General features: G+C 45.0%; 2 protein-coding genes and 2 pseudogenes across 2 annotated transcripts; 1 reads left to right on the top strand and 3 right to left on the bottom strand.

Annotated features, from left to right (window-relative positions):
- The first annotated feature begins 716 nt into the window (after positions 1-716).
- Positions 717-3,626, top strand: LOC100834979 (CDT1-like protein a, chloroplastic). The gene is made up of 7 exons (XM_003579980.4): positions 717-1,180; positions 1,454-1,573; positions 1,665-1,899; positions 2,070-2,699; positions 2,786-2,987; positions 3,073-3,163; positions 3,269-3,626. The coding sequence occupies exons 1-7, from the start codon at positions 786-788 to the stop codon at positions 3,324-3,326; spliced, it is 1,731 nt and encodes a 576-aa protein (XP_003580028.1). The 5' UTR covers positions 717-785; the 3' UTR covers positions 3,327-3,626.
- An 822-nt stretch (positions 3,627-4,448) lies between these two features.
- LOC112269517 lies at positions 4,449-7,027 on the bottom strand (annotated as a pseudogene).
- Positions 7,028-8,373: 1,346 nt separating this feature from the next.
- LOC100832605 lies at positions 8,374-10,457 on the bottom strand (annotated as a pseudogene).
- A 4,338-nt stretch (positions 10,458-14,795) lies between these two features.
- LOC100830479 (tyrosine N-monooxygenase) lies at positions 14,796-16,982 on the bottom strand. Its single transcript, XM_003579966.4, has 2 exons — positions 15,747-16,982; positions 14,796-15,636 (listed from the first exon to the last, which is right to left on the bottom strand). The coding sequence occupies exons 1-2, from the start codon at positions 16,779-16,781 to the stop codon at positions 15,007-15,009; spliced, it is 1,665 nt and encodes a 554-aa protein (XP_003580014.1). The 5' UTR covers positions 16,782-16,982; the 3' UTR covers positions 14,796-15,006.
- Positions 16,983-18,487: the final 1,505 nt, after the last annotated feature.

Genomic DNA, 18,487 nt, shown 5'->3' with positions numbered 1-18,487 from the left:
AACTAAAACGAAAACTGACGCCTATGTGAAACCCTAACTTCTAATGTGATGATTTTCTGTAATTTACTCTTGATATAAAGAGGCTCAAAGAATTGTTTGCGCTAACACGAAGGTGACACATAGTTAGAGTAAAGTTATGATGATTTTTTTCTCACTGCTACCTATATATATGGATAAAAAGTCCATCGAAGTCAAGTCATGTTGGGCTATAAGCAGATATGCATCCTAAAATATCATGCTTCCTCCGTCCAACAAAGGATGTCTCAATTTTGATTAAATTTGAATGCATCTATACACTAAGTCATGTTTAGATACATCTAAATTTTGACAAACTTGAAATATTTTTTGTTGGACCGAGAAAGTACGTGGTATAGCAAGCAGGGATCCCTAGTTTTATTTTCTTTTGTGAGAAGAAACATCAGGGTTCCCTAGGACATTTTTTGTTGAAGGTTGAAGCCATCTTGTATCTTCGGCACAACTTGGACTTCGTAGTAAACGGGCCTTCTGCCGATGCTTTTGCATGGGCCTCTCCAACCTGTGCTTGGCGGGAAACGCTCCCCCCAGCTTGGCGCGAATAACACACGGAAGCACACGTGGCGCTCCCACAGCGCTCCGCGCCTTCTCTCGTTCCCGCCAAATGTTATTGGCGCGAAGCAACGTCTCGCCCCGATCCACCAAACCTCCCGGGTAGTAAATCTATAAACGCCTCCCAAATCAGTTCCTCCTACATAAATCCCCCAATCCTCCTTCCACAAACCCTACCCTACCAGATCCTCCTCCTCCCGATGGACGCCGCCAGCCCATCCAAGAAGGCCAAGACGATGGCGGCGCCGGCGGGTTCCATCGCTGGGACGCCGCAGAAACTCAAGAAGGCGGGCTTATTTGCCGACCAGATCTCGACGCCGGAGAAGCCAGCGCAGAAGGTTGTGGCGCCGGCGGCGGAGGATCTGACCTGGACGCCAGAAAAGGTGGAGTCGACGCGGAGGGCGCGCAACGGCACCGTGGCGTTGTCCGTGAAGGAAGTCCGGCGGGCCGCGCTCGGGCTGCGGCGGGCGGAAAAGGGCCCTGCGGAGGCCGCCCAGGAGGACCCGCTCGAGTCCGTCGAGCGGGAGCTCGGCGTGGGCGCCGGCGCGGGCCGGAGCCCCGTCAAGCGCAAGCCCGAGGTCAAGCTCCCGGAAAGGTAAAAGACACACAAGATCTGTAGCTAGCGTTGGATCTAGTCCGCTTTGTTTACGCACCGATAATTGAATCCTTACTCGTAATTTCAGTTCCAGACCACCAGACCGATTATCCTACTGCGTAGTCAAAGCAACAACAATTTAACGAATTTCGTTTCTGTAAATGATAACCACCATGACTGAAATTGGAGTAATTCTCGGATTCAAAGATCTTTTATAGGGAATTTTATAGTGCGGTGGGGTTAATGTCTAATTTGGTTTCTGTCCGTGGTCAGCTATGAGATGCTCTGCGAGTTCTTCAATTGCTTTGAGAGCTCCACCCGACTTCTCCGCATGAAGGGATCCAAGGCAACCTTCCCCAACATCTGCGCTAGCATTCAGAATTTATCCGAGCGGTACATATCCTCTCTTCATAAATATTCAGGGAACTGCTACTGCCTCAGATTGTCACAATTCAGTCTCTAATTCTCTTAATCCTCATCGCAGGAGGTTTACCTACGGCAACCTGGCGCAGCTCAAGTACATAATGCCCGAGGCTATTGTCATCAACAAGATACTCCTGCGTGATGAGAAGACTTGCTGTATGAAGCCTGATCTTCAGGTGAACCTCCTGGTTGATGCAATTGAGGGCTGTGCGACGCAAAAGGGTGAAACTCAGTACTCAGCCTTGAGAAGGATCTTCAGGCAGAGGCTTGTGGATTTCTTCAGGAGCCATCCTGAGGTATACTAATACTGTCTTCACACTTTTATCATATAACTATCTGTGCAAGTTTTTTTGAAACAGATCAGTGACTATGTAATTAGAGCTAGTTATTGCTAAGATGATATGCTACTTGGTGTATTCATAGTGGATATTAATAATTAATGGTGTTTCTGTAATTTATCTTTCAGGGAGATGACATTCCAGAGCATGAGCTGCCGCATCCGTTTACTCGGACAAAATCAAGTGTGGCTCAGTTCTCACCAAGAGTTCCTCAAGTTGCACCTGCTGTGCCATCACCGTGTCTCGCCGAACAGCAGCCTGTTATGATGTCTCACATGTCACATTCCTTCAAGAGAAGGTTTTCACAGAGATCTTCAACCTGTCCTGCAACTGCTAGTGGAACCAGTCCAGTGGCAAAGGTTGAGCCAACAACTACCCAATCTCCATTGAGCAGGAAGTCGCTACTCAGTTCTGATTCTGGTGGCATAGATCATGAAGCCCAAGTGCAAGAAAAAGGTGGCAATGATGTTGCACTAAAGTTTGGTGTTTCAGAAGGGACTCCTGCTAAGTTTGCTTCTACACCAGTGAGATTAATGGCAGCCACACCGGGCCTTCACACACCAAAGCGCCCAATCTCTGCTACTGTGTGCGACACACCACCCCTGACGATGGCCAAGCGTTCAGCCAGGGCAAAATTGTTCATGACCCCTACAAAGAATGCAAGTAGTATGGAGGAAAAGAACCAAAGTACGAGCACGTCTGCCATTGATGATGATGACGAGTTACTCAGTTTCCTTCCCAAGTCTCTCTTGCAGTCGGTAAGATCTTCTGGATCTTTAGTTTGTGGCAGTCATATTTTCAGTTTTGCCCTGTGCATGAAGGATAACAGATTTGTTACTTGCAGGTCAAGGAGAAGGAGAAGAGGGCCTTAGAGGAGAAGGAAACAGGCTTTGCCGGCCAGGTTCAAAGGCAAAAGCTTATAGCATCCCTGCCCAGTACCTTCGACATCATCTTCCTTATCTATCAGTCAAAGCAGCGTTCTGTAATGACAAAGCAGGAACTCATCCACAAGATAACTGCAAGTAACCCGAAGATAGTGGACAGGGGTAAGTGTGGGCTGTTCCTTCTGTCTTATCTGCTTCAACTTCCGTCTGCAGCGTGAATTCTGATGTTGAACTACTACATATACAGGCGAGGTCGAAGAGCAATTGAGATTGTTGCAAGAGTTTGTTCCAGAGTGGATCTCTGAGAAGACCGCACGAACTGGAGATGTTCTATGCTGGTAAACACTCTTCACCAATGCATAAATATTTTTACTACAGCAAGACTTGACAACTATTCTCTTGCACCATTACATATCCTAAATCATGCTGTTCGTCATTTTCAGCGTCGATACAGCACTGAGCCAGGCAGAGATTCGACAAAGGCTGTATGGTGCTGAGTAGGGTGGAGCACAAATTCAGAGCACCTTGTTTAGGATGTAGGAGTACCATACGTGAAGTTTGTGCCTAGAGACTAGAAGGTACAGAGTATCAAGATACCATTGTCCATCAGACGGATGCAGCTTCACTTCTGTTCAAGTTCAGACAGAATCCTCACTAAATGAATGAATGACATGTATAGCTGAACTATTCTAACCAACTGATGATGTTGTCTTCTTCTTTCATAATGTTTAAATCCATTGTCTGTTATGTACTCATTGGAATGAATTATATGAATGAATGACATGTACTCATTTAAATCCATTGTCTTGTTACATGCCTGAACTCTGAAGTCCTAAACTTTCTCTTCCTTGAGAGTTAAACTTATAGGCAAAAGAATTGTTAGCGTAAGAAATACTTCCTCTGTTCTAAAAATTTAAGCCTACCACACATATTAAGATTTAAGTTTGATCAGCGGTTAGTATGAGCTGTATTGATATAAACATTATGTCATTGAGATTGTAAGACATTTTAAAACTGGGATGCGTGTGGACGTCTTAAGCTTATATTTGAACACTTGGTAAGCATATCTAATTCATACCCCCAATACAAATGAGCATTAATACATTGTATGACAAACAAAGTTCAATTGAAAAAAGAATATGCAAACGAAGTGCATTTGTCTTGTAATGTTTTTCAAATTAAATTAAGAGAAAAGAATGTGCAATTCTGAAAAGTCAAAAAGAAAGCAAATCGGAAGATAAGCTCTCAGTCTGATGGACAATAACGGGCAGCAGCGCCAGAATCAGCCAAGCCTCGTTCAAAGCTGGACGCCGGCGACCACAACGAGGGCAGGGCGCAGAGACCGAAGCTCCGCGTCGCCGCACCACCAGGTCAGGTCTAGAAGAACAGGGGCCAAAGGAGACCTGCCCAGCCGCCGCCGCCGCCGCGCCCTGCAATGGCGTAGAGGAGCGCGCGGCGGGGGATTTTGGATCTGCAGCGGCGACTGGATCAGGAGTTGGGTGCTTTCACCAACCGATTTGACACTCGACAAGAACACGGTAAACATTTCTGCTAGTGTCCCTCCAATGGCGGGTTCAGCATACACATGGTGTTCCCTAGCATTACCCATTATTACCACTTTACTAGTGTTCGTCAACCCAACCATCAGTATCATTACTTTCTAAATTTTTACTACTACAGCACCATGTTTGGTCAAAGATGAATACTGGGGACTTCGTCCAGCAGGACCAAAAGGTCACCTATTTATGAACGGGGGAGTAATTCATGATAACCATAGAAAATGAAACATGTGTCTCTATGATTAGCCTACAACATTTGGCGATTGACCAAAGGCCTTTTGTGTTGAATCATACACTTTCTTGTTATGGTTGGCCGGGCATCGTGGCTAGGCTATTGTCCCTGTCAATCTTGAGGATGCCAGCGTGAGATAAGAGAGCCCAGAGATGTGTTAGAAATTCTCCCCCCTTTGCAAGGAATTCCATGTGCTTTTTGACATTGTCAGATGGTGCAATGTAGATAATCTTCTCAGCCCACAGTTCAGCCATCAACTTCCAACGCAGGTTGCTATTGTCCATGCGCTCGAGCTGCTTCCCAAGCTTGACGCCTTTACGGAAGACGGTGTCATCCTCTTCCTCTCTCTCCTCTAAATCATGCATAGCCTTGTACTTTGCATCAATGGAAGAAAGGGAGCCAATAGTTTCACTTACTTCTTTCATCATCCTAGCAATGCCTAACTCTGCATCCACATACCCATGGAGTAGTTCTGGGGCATAGTCTATCAGATAGGCACAATATCTTGATAAGGTTACTGCAAATTCTTGGTGGCATGTAGCTGCCTCTTTCTCCTCCTGAGAAGTCCTAATATCTGTGTTGTTCCATAGGTTTAGATTCGGCGAGTTCACAGTAATCAGTAGCCATGTGCCAAACTAATATGACCTCTATCTCAGTTGGACCTCTTAATGCCCAGGAGAACTGCTCAAGCACATTGTTCTTTTTTGGTGATGCTTCTCCATTAGTTAGGTAGCCATTGCTTGCTTTCAGGTTTCTAGCAATTGCTATCTTCAATTTACTGGTCAAGTTGACGGAGGCTTTTTTCTTAGGGAAAGTAAGCTCATAGGCCAACTCAAATGGATTTTTTCTGGGCTTGAGGACATATTGGAGGTTGCTGGCAAATGATTGGCACTCTGAAATTACTGAGCACTGGCCAATTTTGCCAGTCCAATATCTGAATATGCTAAACCTGCTGTAAAAACCAACAAGGCTCACAAAGAACTTGATGCCTCCCAGATGTGCATTTCTGACGTATTTGCAAGTAAGTGACACCTTAAGACAATCTGACGCCATATAGCATGCAGCTTGGAGTAGTTCGACGAAAACAATCATGCACAGAACTAGCAGAGTGATGATGGTATCAGCTGCTTTCGGGTGAACTTCAATGGCAGCAGATGGCGTCTCAATAGACAGTGAATCTGGAAGCACATATGCTCCAACAAACAGAATGAGTATTATCCTCACGAGCATCATTACGAACAGAGGTATCTGCTGCTTACGGATAACATAATATGTAGTGAAGAAGTAATCATGCAAGAAGCCCAACTCAACCTCAACAATCTTGAATGCTATTTCATATCTATCTTCTGCCGACAGCAATCCCTTGAACACAAAATCATGTGTTTCAGGAAGACTTGCCTCTGCACATACCATTCCAAAATACCTCTGTCTCAGCAGCTTAAACAAGGCATATGACAGGCACAAGTCTTTCAACTGAGCACCGCTGTCTGAGCTCAAGAGCTTTCCGTCACACTGCCATACATGTCGACTGTGATTATACGATCCATACCTGCCGTGTTTACTCCACTGGCCTGTCGAAGAATGACGGACTGGCAGCGAACTGGGTAGTTGTACCCCTTCATGCTCACAGGATCGCGTTCGAAAGGTTGACTGTTCATATAATCGCATCTGGTGGCCTGATTCTTCATGAACTCAGTCACTGCTCGACTAGGATTGGTTTTGCAAACAAACCGGCATGAGATGACTTTGGTAATATGCGTAAAGAATACAAGTAAGTTGAGGATCACGATGGCAAATGTCACCTTGTTTCCAGTTTGATGATGATGTTCCTGAAACATGAGATTCTTCAAGTTGAAGCTTTCCTTGAAGCCATATGGGAACAGCAATCCAAGAGTGAGACCTGAGTACAGCGCATACTGGAACAGCTCGAAGAGGTAGAGCTTCCACTGCTTGTTGTCGTCGAGATCGAAAGCCTTGACGGCTGTCGTGCTCCCGGCCACCAGGAACAGCGATACCGCCCAGACGGGATACAGAGCGTTCTTGACGGGGGAGCTCTGCATCATGCCCAGGGTGTAGGTGACGACAGGGAATGACAGTTTGTATGCCATCCAAGAACCTACTTGGATGAAGGCACTCCTGGACTGCGGTCTGAATGAGCCGAGGATGAGCTGCAAGAGTAGCAGCATGACCGCAGCAACCACAAAAGCTTCGATTTGGACGATGATCCTCCGCGGGTTTCTTACCCAGGGAGACAGAGCATCCAGCGCCTTTGTCATGTTCACTGATTCTTGCTGCCCACCCCCTTGATGATCCATGGAGAATGTCCTTCTTCACTGAATCCTGATTTTGATCGTTTTTGTTTCAGATCGACACAAGCTCTGTGTGGTTCTGCTGCCTTACTCTCAGGTTTGACCAACTAACTGATTGATTTTGAAGTTTTATCAAGGAACAATGAACAATAATGGAGGTTGCAAACAGATTTTATAATGATTGGACCACGATTACTATATTTCGTGGTGTCAGATGTCACTGACCTTGCTTTACGACAGGGAAAACTTGATATAAGAATATGACAGCCTATTGGTTTCAGATCTAATCAAGGTCTTCATGTTTTATTGTTCCATGCTAGTTAACAACTATCTAGTAGGACAATCCTCCATGGCTGATCCCTTCAAGGATCGTATGCTTACCCGTTAAGTTTTGATTCATAATTCTTTCCAACTTAGCTTTGCTACTAGTTCTACATGAAGTCGTTTTGTAGTGATTAGGGATATACCAGTGTTCAGAGGCTATGCATGTCAAACTCTAAGCTGGGACCCACAATCAATCTTTACTTGGCATAATTTTCTTTAGTTCATTCCCTTGGTTGGGACTAAAAATCAAGTAGAACAGTATGTTTTCTAAACCTTCTCCTTCATTGGGGACCCAACAAGCTTAGAGAAAAACCTCCTAGCTTGGAGACTGCTCCTATCACCCTGCAGTATATGTAAGCAGCCTCCAAGAGAGTGAGGGTCCACAGGTTGAAAGAGCTCAGGGTGACGATAAGGAGGATATATAAAAAATATTCTACAAAATAACTTGTTTCGGCTTGTAAAGTAATGGCACTTGGTTCAGTGCCCGCAATTTGATAGTTTTGCCTACATTAATTTGCTCTTTGCCTAGAAAGGACTAAGTGTCCAATCATCCATGTTTTTTTTTCCTCCAAATGCACTCGTCTAAATATTATACTTTTACATCCTATTGTGCTTACAATATAACAACTTGCACGTGGGAACCTGCTTGTTGAATTATAAGTGGATTATCCTCTTTTCCCCATCAGCTTGATCTTTTGGGTATACTGCTTCGGTGCATGAAACTCTTCATCGTGTTAGAGCGAAGAAGTCCTGAGTTCGAGACCTTACTGGCGCAATTAAATTGCAAGCACTTTCGGTTCACGTTTAGGTCCGTGAGAGGGAGGATGTTAAATTACAAGTTGATTGCTCTCCTTTCTCCATCAGCCCGAACTTTTGGGTGTATTGTTTCGGTGCATGAAACTCTTCCCTGGTAACTTTCAAAGGATAAGAAAATCATGGAAACCAGTGATATATAGAATGGCAACTCTGTTTTCTGTAACCAACTAAGTTATGTTATCCTGGCAACTTGTGCTGTCGAGCGTTGGCACCCTATACTCTAAGTGTTGTTCTACGACAAGAACAATATTAACAATGTTCAAGCAGAAAAGCCTGGACTGAAGCTTGAAATTATATATAACAAGAAATTTGCAAGAACTAGAACTTGTATTAAATTAATGTCATACGAAAACCTGATCCAAACGTGCTAGTATGCAGATAATATACATTAAGATAAGACGCAAATCTCACATGTGATTCATATGACATGCTAAAGTAGTACGTCAATAAGCAAGCCTTATCTAAATTAACATATCTTCCTGAACGCAAATAGTACTTAATTATCCTCTAATATTCCTTAATAGCGGGCTGCCGACCAAGACACCTTCACGGACACCACAGCACCGTTGCAGAAACAATATTCTTTTTCTTCACTGCCATGAATAGCTGCTTTAAATGAAATTGGCATATTCCCATCCATAAAATCAATAAACAGCGTGTCATCCATCTCCACAGCTGCTACGAAATATCGGGGAAATTTTCCAACTGAGGCGACAGAGCTATCACAATCACATTGTTCGTCTATGAAGGGATACAAGTTCTTCCAACTGGCAGTATACCCACACATCTTTATATCAAACCCATCTCCAGGCACTTCCAAGAAGTTCATCTCTATAGTCGCTTCGACACTATCTCGAAGGATGATCAGATAGAAAACAACAGCACCATTTTCACCTTCAATTGTGCTTCTAATGAACATGTCGAAAGTTGCACGGCCCTCGACTAAGTCAACACATCCATCAATTAAAGTTTTGTCATCTGTATCGCCTGACAACGCCTTTATTTTAATATCAACTTCAATCAGGCAATCAAATTGCATGGACATGCCTCTTTTGGGGCTCAACAATTGCAGATAGTCACTAGCCTGAAATTTATTTTAAGATAATAAAGAGTCAGCATACGGCAATGACATGTGACATACGGCAAGTATTATGACATCCGGCACATGATTTAAGAAAAACCATTTTCAATCACTGCGGTGCCCAGTCAAAATAAAGATCTTGATATTTTGTTTCCAATACCATGAGGTAGTAATAGTGGCATGACCGAGCAAACCACGCACAAATGAAGTGTTATATATATAGTCACAGTTGATTGGTTAATATAAACATAAGTTAACAGTTAGAGATAAATGCTTTAAAAAGCATAGAAATTACTTACCGAATTGATGGTGAGCGGGTTATCTCAGGATCGGTTGAAAAGATAATTGCGGCGATAATCCTCAGCATAACGGACTGCGATATGACCATATACCTCGACTTGGTTGCTGAAATCCGCGAGATAGGTATGCACCCTTGTACAAAAGATTTGGAGCATAGGGCTGGGCTTGTGAAAACACCGAGCAGCTTGTTGGTCACAACAATAAGTATATCTCACAGGAGGCAAACAAGCTACTAAAAAAGCAAGGAGCAACCGTGTTAATTAGTTAGTACTATAAGAATGTAATGTAAAACTAAAATGTATAAGCGTGAAGTGAAATTAGTAGGAGTGAATTAACTTACCCTCTGAGAGTTTATTCATTTGGTAGTACTCGTGCCAGTATAAATCACCCACATGCCTCCGATCTCTAGAGGACTCGGGAAGTAAGTAGTCGATCGGCCAAGGTTTGGGTGGAACGCCCAAGCTACTTCTCATCAACCGCGCCCTCTTCTCAGGTTCCATGGAACCAACACTTTGAACAAATCGTAGCACTGATGATGCAAGGAGAAAGAAAATAAGAAGACATAGAACAAGTGCGCATGCACCCCCGGCCAACACAATCTTGGTATAATAAAAAGCTGGGAAGTTTGGAATCGTACCATCGCCGTGGTCTAGAGGGGCGTCATGAAGATCTTCTTGTTCCTCCTCCTGGTGAGAGAAAGCCAGCGCAGGCATAGCTCCACCGAATCAAACCATAGACTATATGAAAGATTAGAATTTTAACAGACGGAAATCCTAGATAGCTCGATGTCCGAGGGTTCCCCTATATGGACTGAGCCCCAATTTGGGGGAGAAATCGGACTTGTATCAGATCCGGATGCGAATTTGAGTGGAGGCGGCGGCCGGCTACGCGTGCGAGTCCCATAAGATCTTGGCTCTTGGCAGATGTTGGCGCCGCTCGCCGTGGGGCTCTATGGCAGGCACCGGCGGCGGAGCCGTATCGAGCCTCATCGGGATAGACGGGACAACCAAGTGGGCTTTGTTATCATGGGCCTAAACTCTTTCGTCCGGTCCACTGATCAAAGGTGGACATGGCCTGTCTAGCGTCGATTCAAATGTATCTTAAGCGCATAAGAGTATCTTCAATGATGTATAATAGGGTTTGTGCAACTTTCGACATGCTCATTAGAAGCGCAATGGAAGGTGAAAATGGTGCTGTTGTTTCTTTATCTGATCATGCTTCGAGATAGTGTGGAAGCGACTATATGTAAAGACTAGCAAAAAGCCCTGAACAATTTTTTTTTTTGAAAAACTTGCTAGCTTAATTTTTCAAAAGTGATGTCTTTTACATAGCGCGGTTCTAGCACTATGCAACCAATTTTCACCTAAAACCGTTGATGCAAGATATTAATCATCCTCGCCCACACACCATCCTCACCAATACACCAAAATTGACTGGAAGCAATGGTGACATCAAATTATCTACTCCCTTCATCCAAAGTGCCGAAATATTATACTCCCTCCGTCCCATAACTCAAATTTGTTCAAACATGAACGTATTTATGCCTAAAAACGTCTAGATACATGTAATATAAAATCACTCAATATGGGACGGAGGGAGTATTTATCTAGACGCATTTTAGTACAAAGATACGTCCATTTTTAGACAAATTTGAGTCACGTCATATGGGACGGAGGGAGTATAACATGATATCGAACATCTTAACGATAGTTTAGCTGCTGCATCTCACATGTCACACATACCCATTGCGAACCAATTTAGACATGAAGCAAATCACACATACCTAGACTGTTAGTTGAGGAAGAGTGAGACTGTTGCCGGCATACTCTCACTCTAGGAGGAATTGCAAAAATGTGTGTGGCACTTTCCCATCATCCCCTGATCCCCTCGAACTGATCAGCATCTATCAAGAAAAGGAGGTCCAACGATCGTATTTGGCGACCATGTATGGTTTGGAGAACACAACTTGCTCTGTCGGCCTACACATCTCGACTTTACCACAGTACTCCTTTTACAAGCACGAAGATTGGGCATAAGTTCACATCCTTTTACAAGCACACAACCACGTGATCCGAACACTCTAAAAAAAACCCACTTGATTCAAACAAGCAACCCGCCGCGGGAGATCAGGACTACCCAATCCCAGCCTGTCCCGGCCGTGCCCAGCAACATGCTGCTGCTTCCCGTGCTGGCCCCGTCCAGCATCGCGCCGCCAAGCAGGTAACGCCCGTGTCCGTTACTGCGGGAGGAGCGCCGCCACGGGACGTCGCCGGTGCGGCTCTGAGGGACGCCACGGGGAGGTCGCTGGCGCGGCTGGGAAGGGCGCCGCCGCGCAAAGGGGTGTCACAGCTTAGAGGTAGTCGGCGCGGTGGATAGGAGGAGATGCTGCGGAGGAGGCTAGACGGCGGCGACTACAAGGCGGATGCGGCATGCGGGGGAAGGAGGCTACATGGCGGATAGGGCAGCAGAAGCAAGGGAAGAGGATTGAGGGGATAGGTGGGAGAGACGACGTACGAAACAAACACGGACGACTTCAGGATCGGGGCCTCAGGGTACGCGGTGGCATATTAGACGTAATTTCGTTGAAATGACGTACCGCGACCGTACCATCACAACCAACTCCAACTTAATATATTGGTATAGATGAACTTCTTGGGAGTGCCTGGAGAGGGGTTTGATATAAAGATGTGTGGGTATATTGCCATTTGGAAAAACCTGTATCCCTTCATAGACGAACAATGCGAGTGCGATAGCTCTGTCGCGTCAGCTGGAAAGTTTCCTTGGTATTTTGATAGCTGCTGTGGAGATGGATGGCACGTTGTTTATTGATTTTATGGATGGGAATATTCCAATTTCATTTAAGAGAAAAGTCCATTTTGAACCCTGAACTTGTGCAAATCGTCGGAATCGAATCCTAAACTTCTAATCCCAGGTTTTCGGTCCCTGAACTAATTAATCCCGGTTGATTAACCCCCTAACCCGAGATTACCCGTTTGGTTAACCCAGGATTGCTAACATGGCATGGAATTGGTTGATTAAGCACTGCATGTGGGCCCCACGTGCCTCTATTTTTTTTATAAACGATCACATGATCAGTTTCCACTATCAGGAGATAACGGAATACACCCAAGTTCACCCACGTATGTCCATACATACTTGCCGCCAAAGGCTAACAAGAACACACACAAAAGTACTTAAAACGGAAACAACAAGTATCAAACAGAACATAAACTAGCACCAAGGGCTAGTACAAAAGTTAGATTGTTTTTCCGTCAGGAGGCGCTAGCTTCTAGCTGCCCACCATGTCTTCCCGACATCGTCCCCTCTGTTCAGTTGGTTCCATCATCATCAGCCTTGCGCTTGCCCTTCCGGTCATCTTGGTCGTTCCGGCGTGATTCACGTTCCTGATCCATATCCAAGCGTGCCTGCATGTCATGATGTTGCAACGCCTCTGCCTGTAGAACTACAGTACCTGCCAGAAGATTAGTTTTGTCCTCCTCTTTTTGGAGATCTACCCAGTAACGCAGAAAAGCACAGGCATAGCAAACAATCTCAGCAGGAGATCGGATGAGTTTTTGTTCAAAGTAAGCCCTAGCGTAGTTTCCACAGCGCCCAGCAAATAGCTGCCAGGAAGGGCATCTGGCAAAATGGGGTGTGACCACACCAGGTGTCCCCCCAAAAATCAGTAGTTCGCCCATTCCCAATCATCACACATCTGCCCTGCAAATAGACTTGCTTGAGATGTAACAAATCCCCCCAACAAGCAGAGTCACCAGGCCTTCGTTTAGCATAAAAGATCCCTTGTCCCCAACAAGCAGAGTCACCACGTGCCTCTATTGATTGTACATGTCCGTCCCGAATGAAAATTGGGGAAAAATTCTATGGTTCTTGCGTAGCAAATAGAGGGGGCGGCCGCGATGTCATCCTCATCCGGTGCAGCATCGCCACAGAGCGGTCGCCGGTGGAAAAGGGTTCCCGACAGGAAGAGAGGCGGTCGCCGGTGCCTTACCTACAATGCATACATATTTCATGTTCAGAATCATATCTACAACATACCTGGTGCACAAATTATCTAAAAACCAAACGAAGATTAACCCTAATTGGTCGGCCGAGAAACCCCAATTATCCCGCGAGAAAACCCTAGAAATCAAGCCAAAATAATGCTTCTAATCTGCGCAAATCAATGACGAGCAGGTCGGGGAACTTACTTTACGGTCACCTGTGCCTCGATCATCTCGAATCGATGACGATCATCCGCCGGTCGCCATTGCCGCTGCGGAAGCTCGGGGTCGAAGATGGACAGTCGTGGGAGTCGGTAGAGGCGACGACAACGATGGTTTTAGCCTTTTAGGGGTTCTCATGGGCTGAAGTGGCAAATGGGCCGAGCCCATCTAAAATCCCAATCTAATACGCCATGTCAACAATCCCGGGTGAACCAAATGGGTAATCTTGGGTTAGGAGGGTTAATCGACCGGGATTAATTAGTTCAGTGTCGAAAAGCCCGGATTAGGAGTTCAGGATTTGATTCCAACGATTACGTACAAGTTCAGGTTCAAAATAGACTTCTCTCTTCGTTTAAAGCAGCTATTCATGGCAGTGAAGAAAAAGAATATTATTTCCGCCACACTGTTGTGGTGTCTGTGAAGGTGTCTTGGTCGACAGCTCGATATTAATGAATATTAGAGGATAACTAAGTAATATTAATTTGTGGTCAGGAAGCTATGGGAATTTAAAAGACCTTGGCTGGGGACGCCCACTCCTTGTGACATTGCTGTGATCTCTTGCTCTTTTCCTCCTTCTCCCACCTCTGGCATTTGTAACGGGCAAAACGCCAAATTCTGGCATGATCGTTTGCCACACAGTGACACAGATCCCTCGACAGCTTCTGGGAAAGGTTTGGAAAATCAAAGCGGAGGGCCAGGTGAAGTTCTACATTTCGTTGTTTCTCCAGAATAAGAACTGGACGGCAGGCAGGCTTGCTAAAAGGATGGCCGCACGACGCTGCTTGCAAGTTTTGTGACCAGAGAGATTTTTTTTGATGGGTGTTTTTTATACTAGTCTCCCTCTTCTTTTTGCCTTCTCGAATAGTCGTCATTCTATTCGCTGTCCAGATCAGGCATGCGTCGGTACTCTCATGCTTTCTGTGTGGACACAGTTGAGTTCAGTACCACGTTTCTGTGTGGTCGGTTGGGTTCGGGTCCTACGTGACACTTGACAGCAGGCCCCACCTGTAAAAAAACAGCCAAACACGTTTCAAATTATGTTTTGGGTAAACTGAGAAGATTAGTCTGAAGAAGTGTGTGGTTTTATGAGAAAATTAACGAAGAGTGGTTCTGTGAGAAGTTTGCCTCAAGAACTATATTCATGTACAGGAACTTATTTGGCAGATGAAGCCTGGACATAATGATAAGCAGACACAATTTTCATTACATTAACCATAGTGTCTGGCCAGTTTCAAAAGAACCAAATGCATGTCATTAGCTCTACCGAATACATGCTGTCAAACAAAAAAAACTCTACCGAATACATTATAGTTGAAAAACATGTATGTATCACTGATCTATTTGATTGACACATAGAGATGTGCAGCCAAGCGTGGTTCAGCTTGCAAAACCAAGGGTTGAGCTAGGGCAAGGCTGCCTTTTCCTTCCTCAAGACTGATAGTGCTAACGCCAGGAGGCTTAGTCCAAGTGAATCCCTGCAACATCCTTGCGAACAACATCATCGTGACAGAGGTACCAAGTGAAATCCCAGGACAACCCCTCCTCCCAGTGCTAAATGAAACAAAACGTAGGTCTGGATCGTTGAGACGTACATTTGGAGTATTCAAATGTCTCTCGGGCCGAAACTCGAGTGGTTCGATCCAAACCTTGGGGTTCCGACCAAGTCCAGTCCGGCTTAAAATGACGTGGCTATCCTTCGGGATGGTGTAGCCAGCGACGGTGATGTCCGCTATGGCAACATGGGGCATGTTAAAGGGATGGTAAGGGTGTATGCGGAAGGCCTCCCGGATGCATGATTTGAGATAGTTTAACCGAGGGATGTCGGATTCCTGGACCAGTCTGTCTTTACCGACAACGGTGTCGATTTCATCGGTTGCTTTTCGCAACACCTCCGGCCTGTTCATCATCTCAGCGAGTGCCCACTCAACAACATTCGAAGGGTTATCGACTATTGCGAACATCATTTCCTACAATTAAATTAAATCATTCCATGTCAGGAAATCAGTCCTGTGCCCGACAAATAGAAAAGATCAATTCAACTACATAATTAATATGAAATATGATATCGTTTACTAACCGCGATTTGTGCTCTGATCTCTTGAAAGGACAGTAACGGCTTTCCCTCTGCATCTTCAAGATAAACAAGGACATCCAAGAGGTCTCTGGCTTCTTTCTTTTCACTCTTTCCCTTCTCAGCAGTAGTGGACCTTTCATGCATCCTCTCCTCTATGAGGGGATCATGCAACCGGTTGAGTATTGCCATAACATCCTTGGCAACCATCTCATGGCCTTCTAAGTCGAGCCCTACCAGGACAGGGAAGTAGTCTGACAAGCAGAAGCTGTAGAGATGGTTGACGGCCGTGAAGAGAGCAGCAACATGTACCACCTCATCTTGTCCAGGTCCAGAAGTTAATGAAGTTGGTAGGTCGTTGAAGTATCTCTTGCCGAACACAAGCCTTCTTATCATGTTACCACAAAAATGTTGGGCTACCTGGCGCACACCGACAAAATTCATGTTGCTGGTGCTGCTAGAATTAGTGCTGTTGTTATGAATGCACCTTAGAAGGTAGTCATACTCCTCCTTCCGTATGGGGTGTAGCTTTTGCTCTGTGGAAGGGGCGAGGATCTCGTTAGTGAGGACACGCCTTATCTTCTTCCACTGCTCTCCATGGGGCGACATGCTGGAGCCCTTGTACCCGAAGCTGAATAACCCGGAGGCGAACGTCGCGGGGCGGGAGGAGAAGGCCTCGTCGTTCTTCTGCAGCACCTCGCAGGCGATCTCCGGGCATGCCAAGACGATGACATGAGTCGATCCAAGACGGAGGCATAGGATGTCCGTGTTCATCTCCCTGAGCAACCGATGGATCCACCGGAACACCGCCGGCTGCTTGTTCCAGATCATCTGGTGCATGTTGCCGATGATTGGCAATGTGGGTGGCCCTGGGGGGAGCTGGATGAAACGCTCACGTTGCTGCTGGGACACAACTCTTGTATTTTTCAGCAGAAGAATCACCAACAGCTTTAAGGTGGTCATGAGGATAACCAGCGTGGCAAGACCTGACCATGACTCCATGAGAACGCCAAGTGCATGCATCAGTGTTTGCAAACTCATATTGCAAAATATGAGTATCAAGAGTACCTAGCTAGCTGGGCTGCGAGATTTATGAATTAATAGGATGGATATTTGTGGAATAGCTAGCTAGCTAGCTGGGCAGGGAGCCATGAAGAGATGTCTTGAGATTTTTGCTCCAAGGAACTCTTGGTCCAAATATAAGTAGCGTGTACCTACAAACAAGCATGTCGCTTCTGAGTTCTGACGGTATTAATAGGAAGTGGGTGGTATACAAGTAAGATTTGTACATGTGGGGAATTGAAGTTGATCGTGATAGTTTAGCCAGAGAGTTCCAAACTTCCAATATAATAGTACAATTGAGTAATAAATATTAGAAGTCGCTAACATGTGGAGCTGTGTGAGTTTGAGCGATGACACGGTGCAGCGCGACGCGGAGGGAGGGAGGCACCACATCAACCTTATCTCTTCAAAGGGAAGAGAAAATGAGTGTGGGATTTATTTCACATTTTTTGAGAACAGGGAAATAGTTTTGAATAAGGGGGTGCATCGGCATTCGGAACAAAATAATATTTAGGACACTGATGCATCCTTATGTGAGAGCCATTTTTAATTAGGATAGGCCGGTAGCCGTTGCTGTTTCGTGGCGTGGGGTTGGAGGCGTTTTGGTCCACACGTACGCAAAGCTATTCAACACATGGTCCCTAACTTGCTCGTTCTTTTAGGGGAAATCTAATTGGCACACCTGTGCCAATTAGTCTTAGCATGCGGCGTTTTTTCTGTCTCTCTTGCCGATTTCAACCTTAGGAAAATTCTAATTTACCGGGCTCAGGACCTACCGGAGTCGAATCGTCCGTTGGTTTTCTCGTCCGAGATTCATTCTTCTGTTTTCAGGTTATGTGGATTTTTGTTTTGTATTTCCAGAAGTGGGTCCGGTGGCAGCTAAGCTGCAGGCGGACAACTGTGCAAAGGCAGGTCGCAGCAACCTCACCTCCTCACGTGCGCGGGTCCGAGCCTGAGACGTCACACGTGGTTGCTGGTTGGAGCGGCAACAATACACTGACACATTTTGATTTTTGTACGAATTATTTGATGGTCCAAACGAATTCAGAATTTGGCAAAAATTTGAGGATTTGTTTAAGATGATGTTTCCCATCTACAGAAAAAGTTTCAAGAAAATTCGAGCAAGTTCAAAATTCCGATTGACGTGAAATTTTGTATGGGCTCATCTTACATATATACGAGCTGGTAGAAAAAGTGTCGGGTCAAGACGACAAAGTTGAATTTAGATTGGTCGTGGATTTTGACGATTAAAACATTGGTGTACTCTCATGAAACCTTCATTGAATATGATTGGAATTGTATAAAAATGTTTCATTCAGACACCAATGTTTCAATCGGCGATCTTTTGTGACACTAATGTGTCAATGAAAGTTTCATTGAGACACTAGTGTTTCAATCGGCAATCCTTGCGGCACCAATGTTTAATGAAAGTTTCATTGAGACACCAAAGTTTCAATCGGCAATCCTTGCGACACTAATGTTTCAATGAAAGTTTCATTTTGAACTTGTTCCAAAAACATTGAAACTTTCATTGAAATAATAATGTTCAATCGACAAAAGTTGAACTTATTCCTATGTGATTGAAATGGTATAAAAAAGTTTCATTAAGACACCAATGTTTCAATCGTCAATCCTTAAGACAGTAATGTTTCAATCGTCAAATTCCACGACAAATCGTTAAATTC

This window comes from Brachypodium distachyon, chromosome 5, assembly GCF_000005505.3.
Source record: "Brachypodium distachyon strain Bd21 chromosome 5, Brachypodium_distachyon_v3.0, whole genome shotgun sequence".
NCBI classification, from domain to species: Eukaryota; Viridiplantae; Streptophyta; class Magnoliopsida; order Poales; family Poaceae; genus Brachypodium; species Brachypodium distachyon.
This window is presented reverse-complemented; position numbering and strand designations above follow the sequence as displayed.